General features: G+C 42.2%; 1 protein-coding gene across 14 annotated transcripts in view; it reads right to left on the bottom strand.

Annotated features, from left to right (window-relative positions):
* LOC143277149 (protein scribble homolog) overlaps nucleotides 1-19,802 on the bottom strand; it is a 138,094-nt gene that overhangs the window by 54,107 nt on the left and 64,185 nt on the right. For 10 of the 14 annotated variants that reach the window (XM_076581895.1, XM_076581900.1, XM_076581896.1 and 7 more), the window contains exons 23-32: nucleotides 19,390-19,407; nucleotides 15,955-16,035; nucleotides 14,379-15,476; nucleotides 11,990-12,100; nucleotides 11,139-11,198; nucleotides 10,124-10,240; nucleotides 8,813-8,929; nucleotides 3,676-3,738; nucleotides 2,547-2,795; nucleotides 42-98 (exon numbers count right to left, since the gene is read on the bottom strand). In XM_076581895.1, the coding sequence (XP_076438010.1) occupies nucleotides 42-98; nucleotides 2,547-2,795; nucleotides 3,676-3,738; nucleotides 8,813-8,929; nucleotides 10,124-10,240; nucleotides 11,139-11,198; nucleotides 11,990-12,100; nucleotides 14,379-15,476; nucleotides 15,955-16,035; nucleotides 19,390-19,407 (1,971 nt within the window). The remainder of the gene's footprint in view (nucleotides 1-41; nucleotides 99-2,546; nucleotides 2,796-3,675; nucleotides 3,739-8,812; nucleotides 8,930-10,123; nucleotides 10,241-11,138; nucleotides 11,199-11,989; nucleotides 12,101-14,378; nucleotides 15,477-15,954; nucleotides 16,036-19,389; nucleotides 19,408-19,802) is intronic. The other 4 variants (XM_076581899.1, XM_076581904.1, XM_076581909.1 and 1 more) reach the window with 2 other exon arrangements.

Genomic DNA, 19,802 nt, shown 5'->3' with positions numbered 1-19,802 from the left:
TACAAGCAGAAAAGCAAAAAGAAAAAAAACACCTGTCATACCGCATGGTTTAATTCTTCCTCCTCCCACCTCTCTGCCTCAGCCATCATGGCCTGTTCCTGTTCCACACTCACAAATGTCACACCCTCATCCGTATGTTCCACACTCCCACCCACTCCAACCCCCCACACAGCCCCTCCCCCCCTCCACACACCTCTCCCACCCCTCCCCACACCCCACCCACTCTGACTCGCATCATACACCCACCCACCATGCAGACAAAACGTCTGTGACACTCTCACCCTGTATAGGTTATTCAGTAAACATCGATAAAGACACATATGCCTTACGCGACTTCTACTTTGCTCTCATCCTGTACAGATATGTTCAGTCAACACAGATAAAGACATACATGCCTTATGATACTTCTACTAAGCTCTCATCCCATATAAATATGTTCAGTCACTGTAGACATGACGTAAATGCCTTATGTTCACAGACAATTCTGCTGTCACCATAGACACACACACACACACACACACACACTACAACAAGGATCATCACACACCCTGTTTGTCCATTCCCAATACATGATACAACAGATATATATATATGACAACTTTAAATAGAGTGTGAACAAACATTCCATCATAGATTTATACCAACCGTGCACAACAATGACATCACAAATTTATGCAGAGTGTGGACAAACATTCCATCATAAATCTATGCTGAGCATGCACGATGATTCTATCAGAATTTTATAGGGAGAATACAAAAAAACTACATCATAAATCTATGCAGAGTGTGCACAAAAATTCCATCATAAATCTATATACAGAAAGCACAAGACTTAGATCATACATGTATGCAGACAGTGCCCAAAAATTACATCTGCTGTCACCATATTGAGAATGCACAGAAATTACTTCATAAATTTACAGGAGAGTGCAAAAAAAAAACCCCACCATTGAATCAAATCTATCAGAAATGTATGCAGCCTCCACAAAAATGCCAAAAGAAATTTATGCAGTGTGCACAAGAACAACATAATAAATTTATGCAGAGTGTGCACAAAAATGACATCAGAAGTTTACCCAGTGTGCACAAGAATGACATCAGAAATGTATTCAGAGTGTGCATGAAAATGACATCAGAAATTTACCCTGTGTGCTCGAGAACGACATCAGAAATTCATGCAGAGTGCACAAAAATGACATCAGAAGTTTACCCGGTGCACACAAAAATGACAGAAATTTTATTTACACAGAGAGTGCACAAAAATGACATGAGAAGTTTATCCAGTGCGCACGAGAATGACATAAGAAATGTAAGCAGAGTGTGCACAAAAATGACATCAGAAATTTTACTTATACAGAGAGTGCACAAAAACGACATCAGAAGGGAGTAACCACCAGCAGAGCAATGACAAGTCAGCAGAAACAATTCATCATAAGAGCAGCAAATTCTACAGGAAAAGAAGATGCAACTGTCTCGTTGCTGATGATATAAAACAGTCCCACAGATAATTTCCAGTCGGATCTATCATTTCTGCACTGATGCATTTTATCCACGGTTAAGTATGCGTAATTAAAAAAGATTTTTAAATGGTTGCTCAACTGACAAGTAGACAGAGAATTTCCACTTGTCTGCCAAAAGATTTTAGTCGTCTTTGACAACAGGACAGGTAGTATTTTGAGCCTTGCCTTATTCTTCTTCTTTGTACATGGGCTGCAACTTCTATGGTCACTTGTATGTACACGAGTGGGCTTCTACATGTATATCTTCACCCAGACTTCCAGCATGCAGACACATGTACACACCTTCACCAGTGTTTTCACCATGCGCCAGACACATAATCTATGGGAACTTCAAGCCCTGCCCTGTATATATATATATATATATATATACATACCAATATCTATATACACATATAATATACATACAGATTCACCAAAATCCCCGGCATGTAGACGCGAATGTGTACACCTCCAACTGTTTTCAACAAGCACTAGACACATAATCCAAGACCATGCTCTTTCTCTAAGCTTGTATCAGCATGCATCAGAGATGGGCCATACAGGAAAATAAAAGACAGATTAAAAAACCAAAGACATCAGGCAAAGAAAGAGAGAGAAACAAACAACCAACGTAACAAAAAAAAACCCAACAAAAAAAACTAATAAAAGCTTAACTCACTTACCTCTCTCAACAAACAGGAAAAAAAAATCAATAAAACACAACCACAAAAACAAACAAACAAACAGCCGACACAACAAAAGCAACCAATCTAAGCTTACTCACGTCTCTCAACAACATGAAAATAAACAAAAATACACATGAAACAACACAGAGAGAGAGAGAGAGAATCAAACAACTCACACACACATACACACAAACCAAAAAAAACAACAACCAACCACAACAGCTGACACAACAACAAAAAAAACAACAACCAACCACAACAGCTGACACAACAACAACAAAAAACAACAACCACCAACTACAAGAGCTGACACAACAAGCACAACCAACCAACCAAGCAATCACAACCCAAGCTCACTGACCTCTCTCAACAACCTGGCCTCGTCATCGTCCTTGTCGATGCTGGAGACGGACCCATGCCGGGACGAGGACGAAACGAAGCCCTCGGGGCTAGCACCAGGGGAAGACAACTCTGGTGAGGACAGGACGGGCGGGGCAGGGGGCAGACCGGCATCGCCGTCACAGAACAGGATGACCATGCGGTCGCTCACGCTGCGCAGCGCTCGCACCGCCTCCTGGTGAGTGGCCCCCAGCAAACTTTGACCGTTGACCTGCAGGCAGGGCACAATAAGGTCTCAGTGGGTAAGACACGTCTTCTTTTTTTGGGGTACATATGTTTGTTTGTTTGTCGGTACAGCGGTAGGCATGGACTACAGATTATTGGGGTGGGTGGGTGTGGGTGGGTGGGTGCGTGCGTGAGCATGTGTTTATGTGCATGCGTGTGCATGCGTGTGTGTGTGTGCCTCCAACTGTGTGTCACTGTGTGCACATTTGCATGTTTGTTTGAATGTGCATGACATCATATCCCATCAATATTGTGGGTTCTTTCTGTAGAAATCAGGAAGCAGAAAGAAAAAAACACACACAAAAAAACCCTGCAAAACAGCACAGTTCATGATATATTTTCCCACCCATGCTGTGTGTTCTATCTGCAGAGATCAGTAAGCAGTAAAAAAAAAAATTTTAAAAAAAATTTAAACACAATGAAAGCAGACAGCAGAACAGACAACAGACAGCAGAACAGACAACAGAACAGACAGCAGACAGCAGAACAGAGAGCAGAGCAAAGAGCAGACAGCAGAGCAAAGAGCAGACAGCAGAGCAGAGAGCAGAGCAAAGAGCAGACAGCAGAACAGACAGCAGAGCAGACAACAGACAGCAGAACAGACAGCAGACAACAGAACAGACAGCAGAACAGACAACAGACAGCAGAACAGACAACAGAACAGACAGCAGAACAGACAACAGACAGCAGAACAGACAGCAGAACAGACAACAGAACAGACAGCAGAACAGACAGCAGACAGCAGAACAGACAACAGAACAGACAGCAGAACAGACAACAGACAGCAGAGCAGACAGCAGAACAGACAACAGACAGCAGAGCAGACAGACAGCAGAGCAGACAGCAGAGGAGACAGCAGAACGTACCTCCAAGATACGGAGACCCACTTTCAGCCGGCCGTCTCTCGCCACCGCACCATCTTCATTGATCTGTTCACACACGCACACACACAGATATAAACACTGAGAAATATGAACATCAGACACACACACACAGATATAAACACTGAGAAATATGAACATCAGACACACACACACAGATATAAACACTGAGAAATATGAACATCAGACACACACACACAGATATAAACACTGAGAAATATGAACATCAGACACACACACACACACACAGAGATATAAACACAGAGAAATATGAACATCAGACACACACACACACACACACACACACACACAGATATAAACACAGAGAAATATGAACATCAGACACACACACACAGATATAAACACTGAGAAATATGAACATCAGACACACACACACACAGATATGAACACTGAGAAATATGAACATCAGACACACACACACACACAGATATAAACACTGAGAAATATGAACATCAGACACACGCACGCACACACACAGATATAAACACTGAGAAATATGAACATCAGATACACACACACAGATATAAACACTGAGAAATATGAACATCAGACACACACACACGCACACACACAGATATAAACACAGAGAAATATGAACATCAGACACACACACACACACACAGATATAAACACTGAGAAATATGAACATCAGACACACGCACGCACACAGAGATATAAACACAGAGAAATATGAACATCAGACACACACACGCACACACAGATATAAACACAGAGAAATATGAACATCAGACACGCACACACTGAGATATAAACACTGAGAAATATGGACATCAGACACACACACACACACAGAGATATAATCACAGAGAAATATGAACATCAGACACACACACGCACACACAGAGATATCAACACAGAGAAATATGAACATCAGACACACACACACGCACACACAGAGATATAAACACTGAGAAATATGAACATCAGACACACACACACACACACAGATATAAACAAAGAGAAATATGAACATCAGACACACACACACACACACACGCACACACAGATATAAACACTGAGAAATATGAACATCAGACACACACACATGCACACACAGAGATATAAACACTGAGAAATATGAACATCAGACACACACACACACACAGATATGAACACTGAGAAATATGAACATCAGACACACACACACACACAGATATAAACACTGAGAAATATGAACATCAGACACACGCACGCACACACACAGATATAAACACTGAGAAATATGAACATCAGACACACACACACGCACACACACAGATATAAACACTGAGAAATATGAACATCAGACACACACACACGCACACACAGATATAAACACTGAGAAATATGAACATCAGACACACGCACGCACACAGATATAAACACTGAGAAATATGAACATCAGACACACGCACACACACAGATATAAACACTGAGAAATATGAACATCAGACACACACACACGCACACACAGAGATATAAACACAGAGAAATATGAACATCAGACACACACACACAGATATAAACACTGAGAAATATGAACATCAGACACACACACGCACACACAGAAATATAAACAGAGAAATATGAACATCAGACACACACACACAGATATAAACACTGAGAAATATGAACATCACACACACACACACACAAACAGATATAAACACTGAGAAATATGAACATCAGACACACACACGCACACACAGAGATATCAACACAGAGAAATATGAACATCAGACACACGCACGCACACACACAGATATAAACACTGAGAAATATGAACATCAGACACACGCACGCACACACACAGATATAAACACAGAGAAATATAAACATCAGACACACGCACGCACACACAGAGATATAAACACAGAGAAATATGAACATCAGACACACACGCAGAGATATAAACACTGAGAAATATGAACATCAGACACACACACACACACAGAGATATAAACACTGAGAAATATGAACATCAGACACACGCACGCACACACACAGATATAAACACTGAGAAATATGAACATCAGACACACACGCACACACACAGATATAAACACTGAGAAATATGAACATCAGACACACGCACACACACAGATATAAACACTGAGAAATATGAACATCAGACACACGCACGCACACACACAGATATAAACACAGAGAAATATGAACATCAGACACACACACGCACACACACAGATATAAACACTGAGAAATATGAACATCAGACACACGCACACACACAGATATAAACACAGAGAAATATGAACATCAGACACACGCACGCACACACAGAGATATAAACACACCCACACACACAGAGATATAAACACAGAGAAATATGAACATCAGACACACACACACATACACACAGATATAAACACAGAGAAATATGAACATCAGACACACACACACACACACAGAGATATAAACAGAGAAATATGAACATCAGACACACACACACACACACACAGATATAAACACAGAGAAATATGAACATCAGACACACACACACAGATATAAACACTGAGAAATATGAACATCAGACACACACACACACACACAGAGATATAAACACAGAGAAATATGAACATCAGACACACACACACACAGAGATATAAACACAGAGAAATATGAACATCAGACACACACACACACACACACACACACACACAGATATAAACACAGAGAAATATGAACATCAGACACACACACACGCACACACAGAGATATAAACACAGAGAAATATGAACATCAGACACACACACGCACACAAAGAGATATAAACACACCCACACACAAATGTGTATACACACATTTAAACACACACACACACAAACACACATACACACACAGAAATACAAACACACAGGGATGCACAACACACACACACACACACACACACACACACACTCTCACACACAGGCACATGCAAACACACATATTCATGTATATATATATATATACACACACAGACACAGACACGTACACACACACAAACATAAACATGATCATGTACACAGACAGACATCAGCACAAACATGAACGCACACATGGACCTTAACACACATCACTACCCTAGGGATCCCTTTCTCTAAAAATATAAACCCTTTACCCTAGATATGAATTACCACAGTAATAAAGACCCTGTACCCTAAAAATGAATTACCCTTACTCAAGGCATAGATCTTTGCCCCTGAACAGAAAACACCCCGGGGAAAAAGATGCCTTTATCTGGAAGATCCATTCAACACTGCAACTTATTGCACTTCCAGCAACAACAACCACAACATTTACTTTTGAAACATAGATCCCTCACCCTAGAAATAATGGTTCATGAAATAAAATTCCCTAACCCACATCCCCTGCACTCTCTTTTTTAAAATAAAGATCCCACACCACAGAAATAAAAACCCATAAAATAAAAAATCCTAACCCAGATTCCACACTATGAAGATCCCTTTCCACACAGATCCCTTATCTCTGAAATAAAGATGACTTTCCCCAGAAATAAAGATCCTTAAAACATCCTAAATCTAGAAATAAACTATCAATACCATAGATATAAAGATCCTTTTACGCAGAAATGAAGAATCATAAAAATAAACTGCCTTACCCAAGAAATGAACATTTCGATCCCTTACCCTACAAATGAAGATCCCTTTCCCAAGAACTGAAGATCTTACCAAACAAACCTCACCCCAGAGAAAAAAAAATCCCTAATGAAGATCCCTTAACCTAGATATAAAGATCTGCTTATCGTACAAATGGTGATCCCCTACCAGAGAAAAAGAGATTCCTTATCCTAGAAATGAAGACCCCTTACCATGGAGAAAAATGATCCCTCATGAAGATCCCTTACTGTGTGTGTGTGCGTGCGTGCGTACGTGCATGCGTGTGTGTGTGTGTGAGTGCACATATACATGCATATATAATTAATTACACATGACTGCTATTAATGTGATCAATATAAGCTGGTGGCACAGCATACTTGTAAAGTTCCCTTGAGGTTCAGAAGTTCAGAATTTGCAATGCGTAAGTGAATGCGTCATTTTGACTTCCACCCCCCTATTTCTACTCGTTTAATTTATTACTTATTATCTTTTGCATTTCATTCCAGTTCATGTTCTTTTATTTCTAAACTGCAGCCAATTCATTGACAATAACAGTTGCTTGTTGTGCTGTGACTCATATGTAATACACCTGCTTTGATGTTTCTGTGGAATTAAATTTGTTTAAAACAAGATCCCTTACTCAAAAAAGAGAGATACCCTAAAAATGAATATAGATTGATTGATATGGATACTTATATAGCGCCTATCCTCGGTTGGAAACCAAGTTCTAAGCGCTTTACAAACACGGGGTCATTTACACAACAGGCTGCCTACCTGGGCAGAGCCAACTGACGGCTGCCTTTGGGTGCTCATCATTCGTTTCTTGTGTCATTCAGTCAGATTTCAGGCACACACATATACACACTCAGACAAACATGTAACATTTTATGTGCATGACCATTTTGTTTATTTACCCCACCATGTAGGTAGCCATACCCCTTTTTTGAGGGTGTGCATGCTGGGTATGTTCTCGCTTCCACAACCCACCAAACACTGACATGGATTACTGGATCTTTAATGTGCATATTTGATCTTCTGCGTGCATATACCCACGAAGGGGGTTCAGGCACTGGCAGGTCTGCACATATGTTGACCTGGGAGATCGGAAAAATCTCCACACTTTACCCACCAGGCGCCACCGGGATTCGAACCCAGCACCCTGAGACTGAAAGCCCAACACTTTAACCATTCAGTTATCACTACCTTGAGAAAAATGATCCCTCATGAAGATCCCTTACCCTAAAAATGAATATCCCTCACCCTACAAATAAAGATCCCTTACCCTAGCAATGAAGATCCCTTACCTAGAGAAAAAAAAATCCCAATGAAGATCCCTTTCCCTAGAAATGAAGATCCCTTTACAGAAAAAAGATCCCTCATGAAGATCCCTGACCCTGGAAACAGAGATCGTTGATCCCTTACCCTATAAATAAATACCCCTTACCCTGGAGAAAAAAAAATCCCTCATGAAGATCCCTTACCCTAGAAATGAAGATCCCTTCCATGCTGCGATCCATGGCGCCACCTGCTGGGTTTCGAGTACCTCCCTTGATGCTCATGCCCAGCTTCTCCGTGGGTGTCTTCGTTATCACATATTCCTGCACACACACACACACACACACATACACAGACACACACACACACACTGGAATGTTTAAGATGCTTATCTACCAATACAGTGCCCATGAGAGTTCAACTCCTGGTTTTGCCCTTTCTCCCAAACTTGACTGGAAATCAAACATTTCTGTACTCAGCACGATGGGTAGTCCAAAGTCTGTTCGCCACATGGACTAGAGATATTTATACTCACGTAATCCTGTTTTAGTGCAGTTGATATATTTAATGTGTCTGGGCGCGCACACGTGCATGTGCATGTGTGTGTGTGTGTGTGTGTGTGCGAGCGTGAGTGTGCACACGCATGTATGTGTGTCTAAAAAATGTGTTTTTAAAGAATGTATTTCTTTTTAATCTCAGCATTATTTACTTGATATTTTTATTGTTTGGTTGAGCAGCATTAGTACTGGATATCGCGCCATAGAAAAGTTATGAATTATTATTATTATTATTATCTGGTCATCAGATGAAACAATAAACTGAAGTCCTGTGTGCAGCAATCACTTGGCACACTGAAAAGGAACCCATGGCAACATGAGGGACAAGGTGTCCTCTGGCAAACTTCTGTAGAAGAAATCCACCCTGATAGGTACACAACTACATACCTGCACTATACCTGCACTCAAGACCAGACTAGCACGCTGGGTTATGCAGCTGGTCAGACATTTGCCTAACAGATGTGGGGAAGCATATATGGATTTGTCTCAATGCAGTGATGCCTCCTTCAGAAACTGAAACTGAAACTTTCCATGCCCCATAGGAAACAAATCCAAACATATGCATGGATGTTCACACGAACTCTCTGTTCACATGGTACACATAAACATCCATGCTTTAAGTGGTTTAGTGTAAAACATTATAACATCCATCCCACTCCATGAATCATTTGGAAATAGTAAAGGCACACACATCAAACTCAATTACATCAGAAAAATGTGTCTGCATATATATCTTTTATAAAAGTGTGTTCAGAGATTCATCTAAGCATCAGACACTGAATGCTAGGTACTGGAAAATTTTCAATCAAATCAGAAATGGGTCTGAAAGTCAAACATGATAATCAATGTTTATGACCAAAAAGCACCTCTGTGTGTGTGCGTGCACACACGCAGGCATGTATGAGTGCATGTGTGTGTGCGTGTGAGCATGTGAGCATGCATGTACATGCGTTGCCCCACCTGTAGACCAGGAGGCGGTGGGTCACGTCTGACTCGGAGGAGAATCTCATGGGTGGGTGCTATCAGGGCCATCACTGCTTCTTGGTGTGTTGATTTCCGCACGTCTTTACCGTTTACCTGATGAAATGTGTACACATCTTTACCATGTACCTGTTAATATATGTACACATCTTTACCATTTACCTGCCCACAGTCACCATATTACCATTTACCTGTCAACATATGCACACACCTTTATCATTTACCTGTCAACATATTTACACATCTTTACCATTTACCTGCCCACACAGTCACCACATTTATGATTTACCTGTCAACATATGCACACATCTTTACCATTTACCTGTCGGCATATCTACACATCTTTACTGTTAATCTGTCCACACAGTCACCATATTTACCATTTACCTGTCAACATATGTTCACATACCATTTTCCAGTCCACATATTTACACATCTTTATCATTTACCTGTCCAAACAGTCACCACATTTACCATTTACCTGTCAAGATATGCACGCATGTTTACCATCTACCTGTCGACGTATGTACACATCTTTACTGTTTACCTCTCTCGGTGCTCTGTCTTATATCAGAGATTAGCATAAGCTTACAGTTAGGTCAATAGCAAAAGGTTTCTCCATTGCGTTGGGAATTCATTTACAGCCTAGTCTTTTTGTCAAGGACTATGACTCTCAAACCAGGAGGCAGGATTGCACTGGCTCTTCATGCTGCAGCAGCCCTGCTTCAACACAACGAATCTGAACAACTGTACACATAATCAATAAATTATACAAGACGATAAACACACAAGAAAAATGGTCACAACAAATGTATCAACATATAATGTAAGTGGGGGGAAGTTTGCACAGGACAGGAATGTCAGACCCCTGCCGGAGTCCGCACTAGTGGGTCACAGTTAAGTATGTGTAATTAAATATAATGTAAGTGGGAGGTTTGGGGGAGAATAGGGAGGGTTGTGGGGGGGGGGAGGGGGATAAAAAAACAATACTCACTGTTAGTATCCGGTCACCTATCCTCAAGTTTGTTTTGGCTGCAGCTCCATCTTTGACTATCTGTTGCATGAAAAAATACATAGATATAATATAGATACAGTATAGCTCTCTATGACTGAGCAATACACACATATACCATAATAAAAGACTGACTATGCATGAGCAATACGTTTAATATAAAATGATTCTCCCTCTATACTGTATACATCACTTGAGCGAGACACACAAGTATGTGGAATGATTCTAGGAGTCTATGCATAAATGATTCACACATTAAACTTCGCGTGCGTGCACACACACACACACACACATGCATGCATACACACACACACACACATGCATACACACACACACACACACACAGTCACAATTGTGTCTGTTCATTCAATTTTCAAGCATGTAAAAAAACAAAAACCAATCACAAGCTGTGCTAAGATCAGTGATGCCACACGCACACACCCACACTCACACACACACACAGAGCAATACACAAAGTAACACACAGATACCCCCCATCCCTCTCCTCTCCTACACAAACACACACACACAGCAACAATACACAGAGTAACGCTAACACACAGACACCCCCTTCCCCGTCCTCCACACACACACACAGAGCAATTCACAGAGTAACAGTACAACCACACAAATCCCCCCCCCACCCACACCCCACTCCTTCCCTCCCCTACACACATTGTATACAAACACACACACACTCACAAAATCACACACACAGAGCAATTCACAGTGTAACACACAGACATCCCCGCCCTCCCATACGCCCCCAAAACCCCTCTGACCTTCCCCCCACACCCCCCCAAACACACACACAGACACAGACACCACGGTACCTTTGATACAAAGATGCCCGGTTCGTCCCCCCCAAAGGGCTGACTGGAGTGGTCAATACCCCCAACAATGCTCAATCCTAGAGGACCGCCCGCCTTCACGATTCGAACCTCCTGACACACACATACACCAATGTTGTTATAGTTGTTTGATGTCAGCTTTTCCTAGCATTTTTGCTGTTTTTTTTTTTGTTTTTTTTTTTTTCCTCCCCCAATGTTCACACAAACACACAAATATCCAACACACACTGCCCCCATCTCTGCTTTTTGTTGTTGTTGCATTGTTTTTTCTCGTCTTATATCACTAAAGGTGGAAAGGCGTTGAACTGAAGACTGCACCAATGTACCCACGGATCACAAGTGAACTGAAAGTCCACTTACCATTCTGACTCCTGTCTCTGCTTTTTGTTGACTCACTTGTGTAAACAAAGTGAGTCTATGTTTTAACCCGGTGTTCGGTTGTCTGTGTGTGTGTGTGTGTGTGTGGCTGTGTGTCTGTGTGTCCATGGTAAACTTTAACACTGACATTTTCTCTGCAAATACTTTGTCAGTTGACACCAAATTAGGCATAAAAATAGGAAAAATTCAGTTCTTTCAGCCATCTTGTTTAAAACAATATTGCACCTCTGGGATGGGCACAAAAAATAAATAAAGAAGCCTAATTATACGCAAACTGCATTTACTCTTATATTTATATTTTTTGTATTATCTAAACTTGGCACTCTGATCTGATATTCTGACCCAACAACAAGAGCAGTCATTATTATCATTTTTTGTTCAAACAGGAACTTCTTTTGCTAAGCATGGAAGTTTTATTTATTTTGCAAACGTTTTGGTGCAGATAGTAAAAAAGGGAAATTACTCTGTAATTAATGCTAGGGGACTTAATTCGAATCTGGTTAGGACTTCTTTTTTTTAACGCGAAGCTTTATAATAACAAATACAGAACACATTTTAACGATTAGATTTTTTTTTTTTTTAAAGTGTATCACAAGTGAGTCTTGAAGGCCTTGCCTCTCTTGTTGTTATTGCATTGTTTTTTCTCGTCTAATATCACTAAAGCCCAAAGGTGGAAAGGCGTTGAATTGAAGACTGCACCAATGTACCCAGGGATCACAAGTGAACTGAAAGTCCATTTACCATTCTGACTCTTGTCTCTGCTTTTTGCTCTTCACTAAAAATGGCATTCTCAGTGTCCTACCGCTCAACAGCCCCCTGTGCCTGCCAACTTGCTTTGCGTGTTTGGGGAATGAGAGAAGGGGGAAGGGGGATGAGGAAAAGAGGGAGAGAAGAGGAGCCACACACAAAAAAAAGGTCATGAGTGGTTCTTTTAATTGGCAACTTTTTCTGTTTTATGTAAAGTGAGAAAGGGCGCAAAATGATATATACATTATCACTATCATTATTATTATCATCATTATCATCTTATTATCATTATCATCATCGCAAAATGATATATACAATTTCACTATCATTATTATTATCATCATTATCATCTTATTATCATTATCATCATAATCACTGGTTCATTATTAACTATTGTATACATGCATGTAACCTACACAGCCACTGCCAATTACTGAATTAGGCATGTGACTGAGTCAGTGAGTGACAGCAAACGGCACTTTGGACGAAGGAAGGTAGAGGCATCTATGGGCAGTGCAGACTTTGGGAGGTTAATTCTAAATAGATCTTTAATCCAGTGTCATCATTTTGACACAGAGCCCAATTTGCCAATAGGCAATGTCATGTTTCCTTGGAACCACAAAAAAAACCCAATTATAAGACATCAACAAATAAGAAAAAAAATCAAATAGAATAAAATTATAATTAAGTCTAAACACACACACACACACATTCACACACTTAGTTACACAGACACACACTTATACTTACACACACACACACAGGTGGGATGATTCTAGAATAAATGCACAGGTGAATATACTTCTTTCTTCTACTATCATGACCAGCAACTCACATCATATCCATTCAGATTATGTACTGGAGGGCTTTTGATTAGGTGTGACCGTTTATGTCCCACCATGCACTGATGTAGGCAGCTGTATTTTGTTTTCAAGAGTGTGCCTGCATAGTAGCAATGTCTGCAACCCACTGATATGGACTGTCATCCTTCCCTCCCAACCCCCCACATCCCCACTCCACCCCCACCACGTACTGATGTAGGTAGCTGTATTCCATTTTTAGAGAGTGTGCCTGCATGGTACTTTTGTGCAGTTTCTGTAACCCACTGATAGTGATATGGATTGTCATCCTTCCCGTCACCCCATCCCCTCCTCACACAAACACACGCACTCCCCACACAGCCACCCCTCCCACCCCCACAGAGCCCCCCACCCACACCCACACCCACACCCAACAGCCGACCAACCTCTATGGGATACCGCTGCAGAGGCAGCGACACGTCCGAAAATGGCGAAACCAGAGAGGACGACGACGACGACGAGGCCACGACCCCTGAACCCGACCCCCCGCTGTAGCTGGGCGACCCTGCCGGCACGTGGTTGAACTCCGTCGGCCGCCCCACCCTCTCCCCCTCCACGCCCACACCGCTCACCGGCAGTGGCGAGTCACTCACTCCCACCACAACATGAGAGTCCACAGATGGAGAGTAGGAGGAGACGGCAGTTGCCACCTCACTGACCGTTTCTCTACTCTCCGTAGCAGCAGCAGCAGTAGTTGTAGTCCGTGCAAAGGGAGAGGAAGAGGAGGAAGCGAAAGTGAGCGAGTGACCAGCGACGGTGGACATGGTGGTGGGTGTGGCAGCCGACAATACTGACAGAGGGGTGGTGGTGGTGGGCGGGGTGGTGCTGGTGGTGGTGACCTGGGGGTGGGAGGGGGAGGGGCGGGCACCCAGGCTGTTAGGGTAGACGAACTTGGGAGGCTGAACAGCGCTAGGGGGCATTGTCCATTCCGAGGAGAGGGAGGAGGAGGGTTCTTCTGATGCTGCCATCGTCGCCGACTTGGGCGACTCCATCACCACCGCTGCACTGTTCCCGCCCGCCGCCGTTGGGGACACCTGTCCTAGATGGGTGTAACTGGTGGGTACAGCTGCACTGTAGGACTCGCTCGGGCTGGATGCGGGCGCACCCGGCCTAGGTGCGGACGCACTCAACACCGAACCGGGGACAGCTGCACTAAACAAAGGGGAAGCACTCTGAGCGGTGATACCACCACCACCACCACCCCCTGGTGACCCCAAAGGCGACTGGGGGGGAGGCGGGGGCTTGGTCAGAGTGAGGCTGGCACTACCGGGCGCGGGGGAGGTTTCGTTCCAGGAGATGACGGGCTGCGTGATGTGTGGAAGGCGCTCCACCTTGGAGGGGGTGGTGGCGGAGGACTGGGGCGGCGTGGAGCCCTTGGGCACCAGCTTCTCTCGGTACACCACCAGGCTGACTGTCTGGTCAATCCCCGTCAGCAGTGACACAGCCTGGTCATGCCGGGCATCCGCCAGGTCTACCCCGTTGATCTGTTGGAAAACAACGAAGACCATGAAAGTTACCTGGGTCAAGGTGTGCTAAGCTCAATGCTCGGCTTATAAGACTGACATAACCTTACAGTTGGGCCAACAGCAAAGTGAGAGTTGTATGACTGACATGCAGACTATGAAAGTTATCTGGGTCTGGATGTTAAGCTCAACGCTCGGCTGGTAATATCAGAGACTGACATAACTTTACAGTTGGGCCAACAGCAAAGTGACAGCTGCATGACTGACATTCAAACTATGAAAGTTACCTGGGTCTAGGTGTGCTAGGCTCAACGCTCGGGCCACTCGTGCATATAGACAAGACAGTACAACACAAATTACAATAAAATACATACGGTTCCAGTGTTATGCAATGCAATACAATGCATTACAATACAATGCAAAACACAATACATAAGGCAACACAACACAATAAATACAATACAGTACAACACAATACACTATGCATAGCTCAACTTACCGACACAATCCGGTCTCCAACTTTCAGCCGTCCATCCCGGTCTGCATTACCCCCACGGGTAATTTTGGACACATAAATAGCCTGCAACACAGGAGAGAAAGGGTTAGTTTTCAGTTTCTCAAGGAAACGTCGCACATTCGGACAAACCCATATATGCTACACCACATCTGCTAGGCAGACGCCTGAACTGCAGCATAAACCGACGCGCTTCGTGAGTCCTTTAAGTGCAGTTGTGCACCTGTCAGATTGGATTTCTACAGAATTTTGCTACAGTCCATCGTTTACATTGCCATGGGTTATTTTCTAATGTGCCTCGTACATAGCACAGCACTGCACAATATCAGGGGGAGCGTTGGCAGGATCGGTAGGCAGCAGACTTCTGATAGAGTGTTCACCAGTCATCAGGTTTCGACACCCTGTTTCAGCATTGTGCTGTGTCCTTGGAAAGTGCACTTTACTCCCACTTTCCTCCCTCCACCCAGGTGTGAATGGGTACCCGACTTAGTGCACTTTACCCCGACTTTCCTCCCTCCACCCAGGTGTGAATGGGTACCCGACTTTGGTTGGGGAAGGTTAAAACAGCGGACAGACAGGACTGGCCCTGGCAGTGGACATGAATTCACTGCCCTGACAGCCGTAAAAGGTTCTGGAACTTTTAACCTTTTTAATCAACTATCTAAAATAGACGTGTGGAGGACGCAACAGAGGCTCACAGCAGCCATGTTCATTAAACAAAAACATGAAATGCTACACCTGAAATGATAATACAGTTTCCACACCCCAGAAATTCATTGATCTATTCATGCTAATACATGAACACAAGAGGATGAGTACGACAGTCGTCCATGCTGGAACCAACAGCTCACACAGCAAAGAAAAGCAAAAACTCCTGGAGTTTTTCCCCCCTTCTGACTGTCACCCATGGACTGCAGAACAAACACAACCCAAGGGACATAATCCATTATCAAACCTTGAACAGTTGCTTCCCATTATTATGCCTTGACAGCTGAAAGTGGATCAGTGTGATCTGAAATGTGTTTACTACTTTTTGAGGTATCACCGGATTTGCTGACCAGATGCAATGCAGTCAGTGAGTCACAAGAGGAAAAAGTCAAAAAGATCATGGTGACTGACTCTCTGACCTGTAAGCTCGGTCCCTTCAAGGATGACCATACTTGTCAACAGCATTCAAGGGGTTAACTATCTCACTATCTCCTGCAGGTGAATGACTGAAGCAAGGCATGTAAGCTAACCGATGGGCCAACAGCAAAGGTATAGCTGCATGACCAACGGTTTCTTCACTGCTATGTGAATTCATTTACAGCTTAGTCTTTTGTGAAGAACTTGGACTCTCAAACTAGGAGGCGTAATTGCACTGGCTCTTAGTGCTGCAGCCTTGGGGGCCAGTTGGCCTTTGGGAACCATCCCAACACTGACTGTCCTAAAACCCTAATGGCCAAAAGGGTGTGGATGTAACATGGGCAAGACACTCTCAACTAGAATTAAAATTCAGCCCAGATAACCATGACATCAGTTTGCCTCCTCTGCTGTTCTGATGGTCAGTCAGACATGACTATCATATACATACATATCATTAAATGTCCAGCATATACACACAGCAGTTCAAAGCAGAGGCTGTCTTGTGCATCCAACAGCAGGCAAAGGGGTAAAAAATAAAAAAAAATAAAAAAATAAAAATGCATTTTTTAATCTATATCCGTTAAATGGTTTTCTTTTGTCTTTATCCTCAATCAGTGTGTGTGTGTGTGTGTGTGTGTGTGTGTGTGTGTGTGTGTGTGTGTGTGTGTGTGTGTGTGTGTGTGTACATGCATGCTGGTGTTTACAACAACAAAAAACCCACACATTTGAAGCTAACACAAGCAGAACATCTACAAGGGCAAGAATTCAAAACAATGACAACAAAAATAATCATATTTATGAAACACCAAATCTTTTTCAGAAGAAAATAAAAATCATACATACTGCGTATGACACTGATCACTCACACACAGACATAAACATCTGACATGGATGAATTTAAAGTTTAAAAAAAATAATAATAATAACAATAATAATAATAAATAATAAATAAAAACACTACTCAGACTAATCATTCACACACATGCCCAAGTACATCTCAAAAAAGGTGAATTCAAAAAAGTGAAATTCATGCATGAGAACTAACAGAAACATACACACAGAAAAAAAAAGTAACAATAATACTTCACAGAACTGGAAATACATGTATACACACAAAAAAAAATAAACAGAATTATATGAAAAGCAACAAGTAAACATAATATAACAATAAAACTGCACATCACATAAAAACACAGCAGTAAAACAATTTACACCAAAATGCAAAACAATTTACACCAAAATGCAAAACCATAACGCACTAAAGCTCAAACTCAAAATCACATGACGACAATGACAGTCAACTGAATGAATTTCTGCCAATTGATATGCAGAAAATTGACACCAATATCTGAAGAGTATGCGAATGGATTTCACAACAAGAAAAAAATTATTAAACTTAAAGGGGACATTTAAATGAATCACAATGGCACGTCCTGACTGTGACCAAAAACTGCAGTGTGTCTCTCTGTGTGTGTGTGTGTGTGTGTGTGTGCGCGCGCACGCGCGCGCGCCTCTCCATCACCAAACATACACAGGTAAATTACTGGAGCTTTGTGTGTGTGTGTGTGTGAGTTTTGGTGGGATTTTCTTGGGGTTTTTTTTTGTTTGTTTGTTTTAGGTCAACACCTTGTTTGCACCAAACCTCCATATTTCAGCAACAGGTAATCTATGATCTATACTTTTTAAAAAATATAGATCTGTTTTATGTTCTGTTTCCTTTGAACTCTAGAGAACACTCTTTCAAACAGTCCTATTTAGAATGACACTCCTCTTCATCACTTTGAAATCACAGTAAGGAAATATACATCAACTGAAGAACACACACTCCTCTTGTCTTTCACTCTGAGGTGGAGGGCGGAAGGAGGGGAAGGGGTGGAAGACAACATGCATAGAGGGCGCTGTGACGGGTCAGATCTAGGAGGGGGTTACTGCCAACGAATCTATCCTCTCTTCACAATTCTACTTGGGGTTATGGAAAAACCTTTAACAAGAATCTAGAATTTGACACACGCACACACACACACACACACAAACAAAACTCTCTGGACCTACAATCCAAAACAACAACAAAAAGAAGAACACAAATACACACCAAAAAAACCTTTCTCTGGACCTACGATGACAAGAAGAAGAAGAAAGGGACATCCATGCAGACCACGACGAAAAACCAAACAACAGAGAGATCGAAAGACAGCCACATGTTCCCACCGACTACCAGGAATCCAAATAAAAAGACCAACCACTACCGGAAGTCAACAAAATGTGGCATGCGTGACCAAAGCAATGTATACCCACCTCCAGCAGCTCATACATCTGCTGAAATGAAGGGGAAAGACTATGTATTGACAGAGTGCCGGCAATACGCAAACAATACTTTTTCTTTTTCTTTTTGTTGAGTTAACAGAATTCTTCAAAAGTTGCAACTAAATTAAATAGACAAAATCACAAACAGACATCTAAAAAATAAAAATAAATAAAATAAAATAAAAACGTTCATGTATTTCTTCATTTTGAAAGATCTAGCGCATATATTGAAACTCCTGTTTGCTACTAATACGATTCACTCCTGGTGTCGGGTAAACAGTGAAAAAATTCACACATACCTAACTGGCAAATGTAAAGAAAGATGCTGCTGCAGTTGGACTTCTGGCCCGGAGTTCACCGGTGACCAGGGTTCAAGGCCCTGTCTCAGCATGGTGCTGTGTCCT

This window comes from Babylonia areolata, chromosome 33 (assembly GCF_041734735.1).
Source record: "Babylonia areolata isolate BAREFJ2019XMU chromosome 33, ASM4173473v1, whole genome shotgun sequence".
In the NCBI taxonomy this organism is placed as follows: domain Eukaryota; kingdom Metazoa; phylum Mollusca; class Gastropoda; order Neogastropoda; family Buccinidae; genus Babylonia; species Babylonia areolata.
This window is presented reverse-complemented; position numbering and strand designations above follow the sequence as displayed.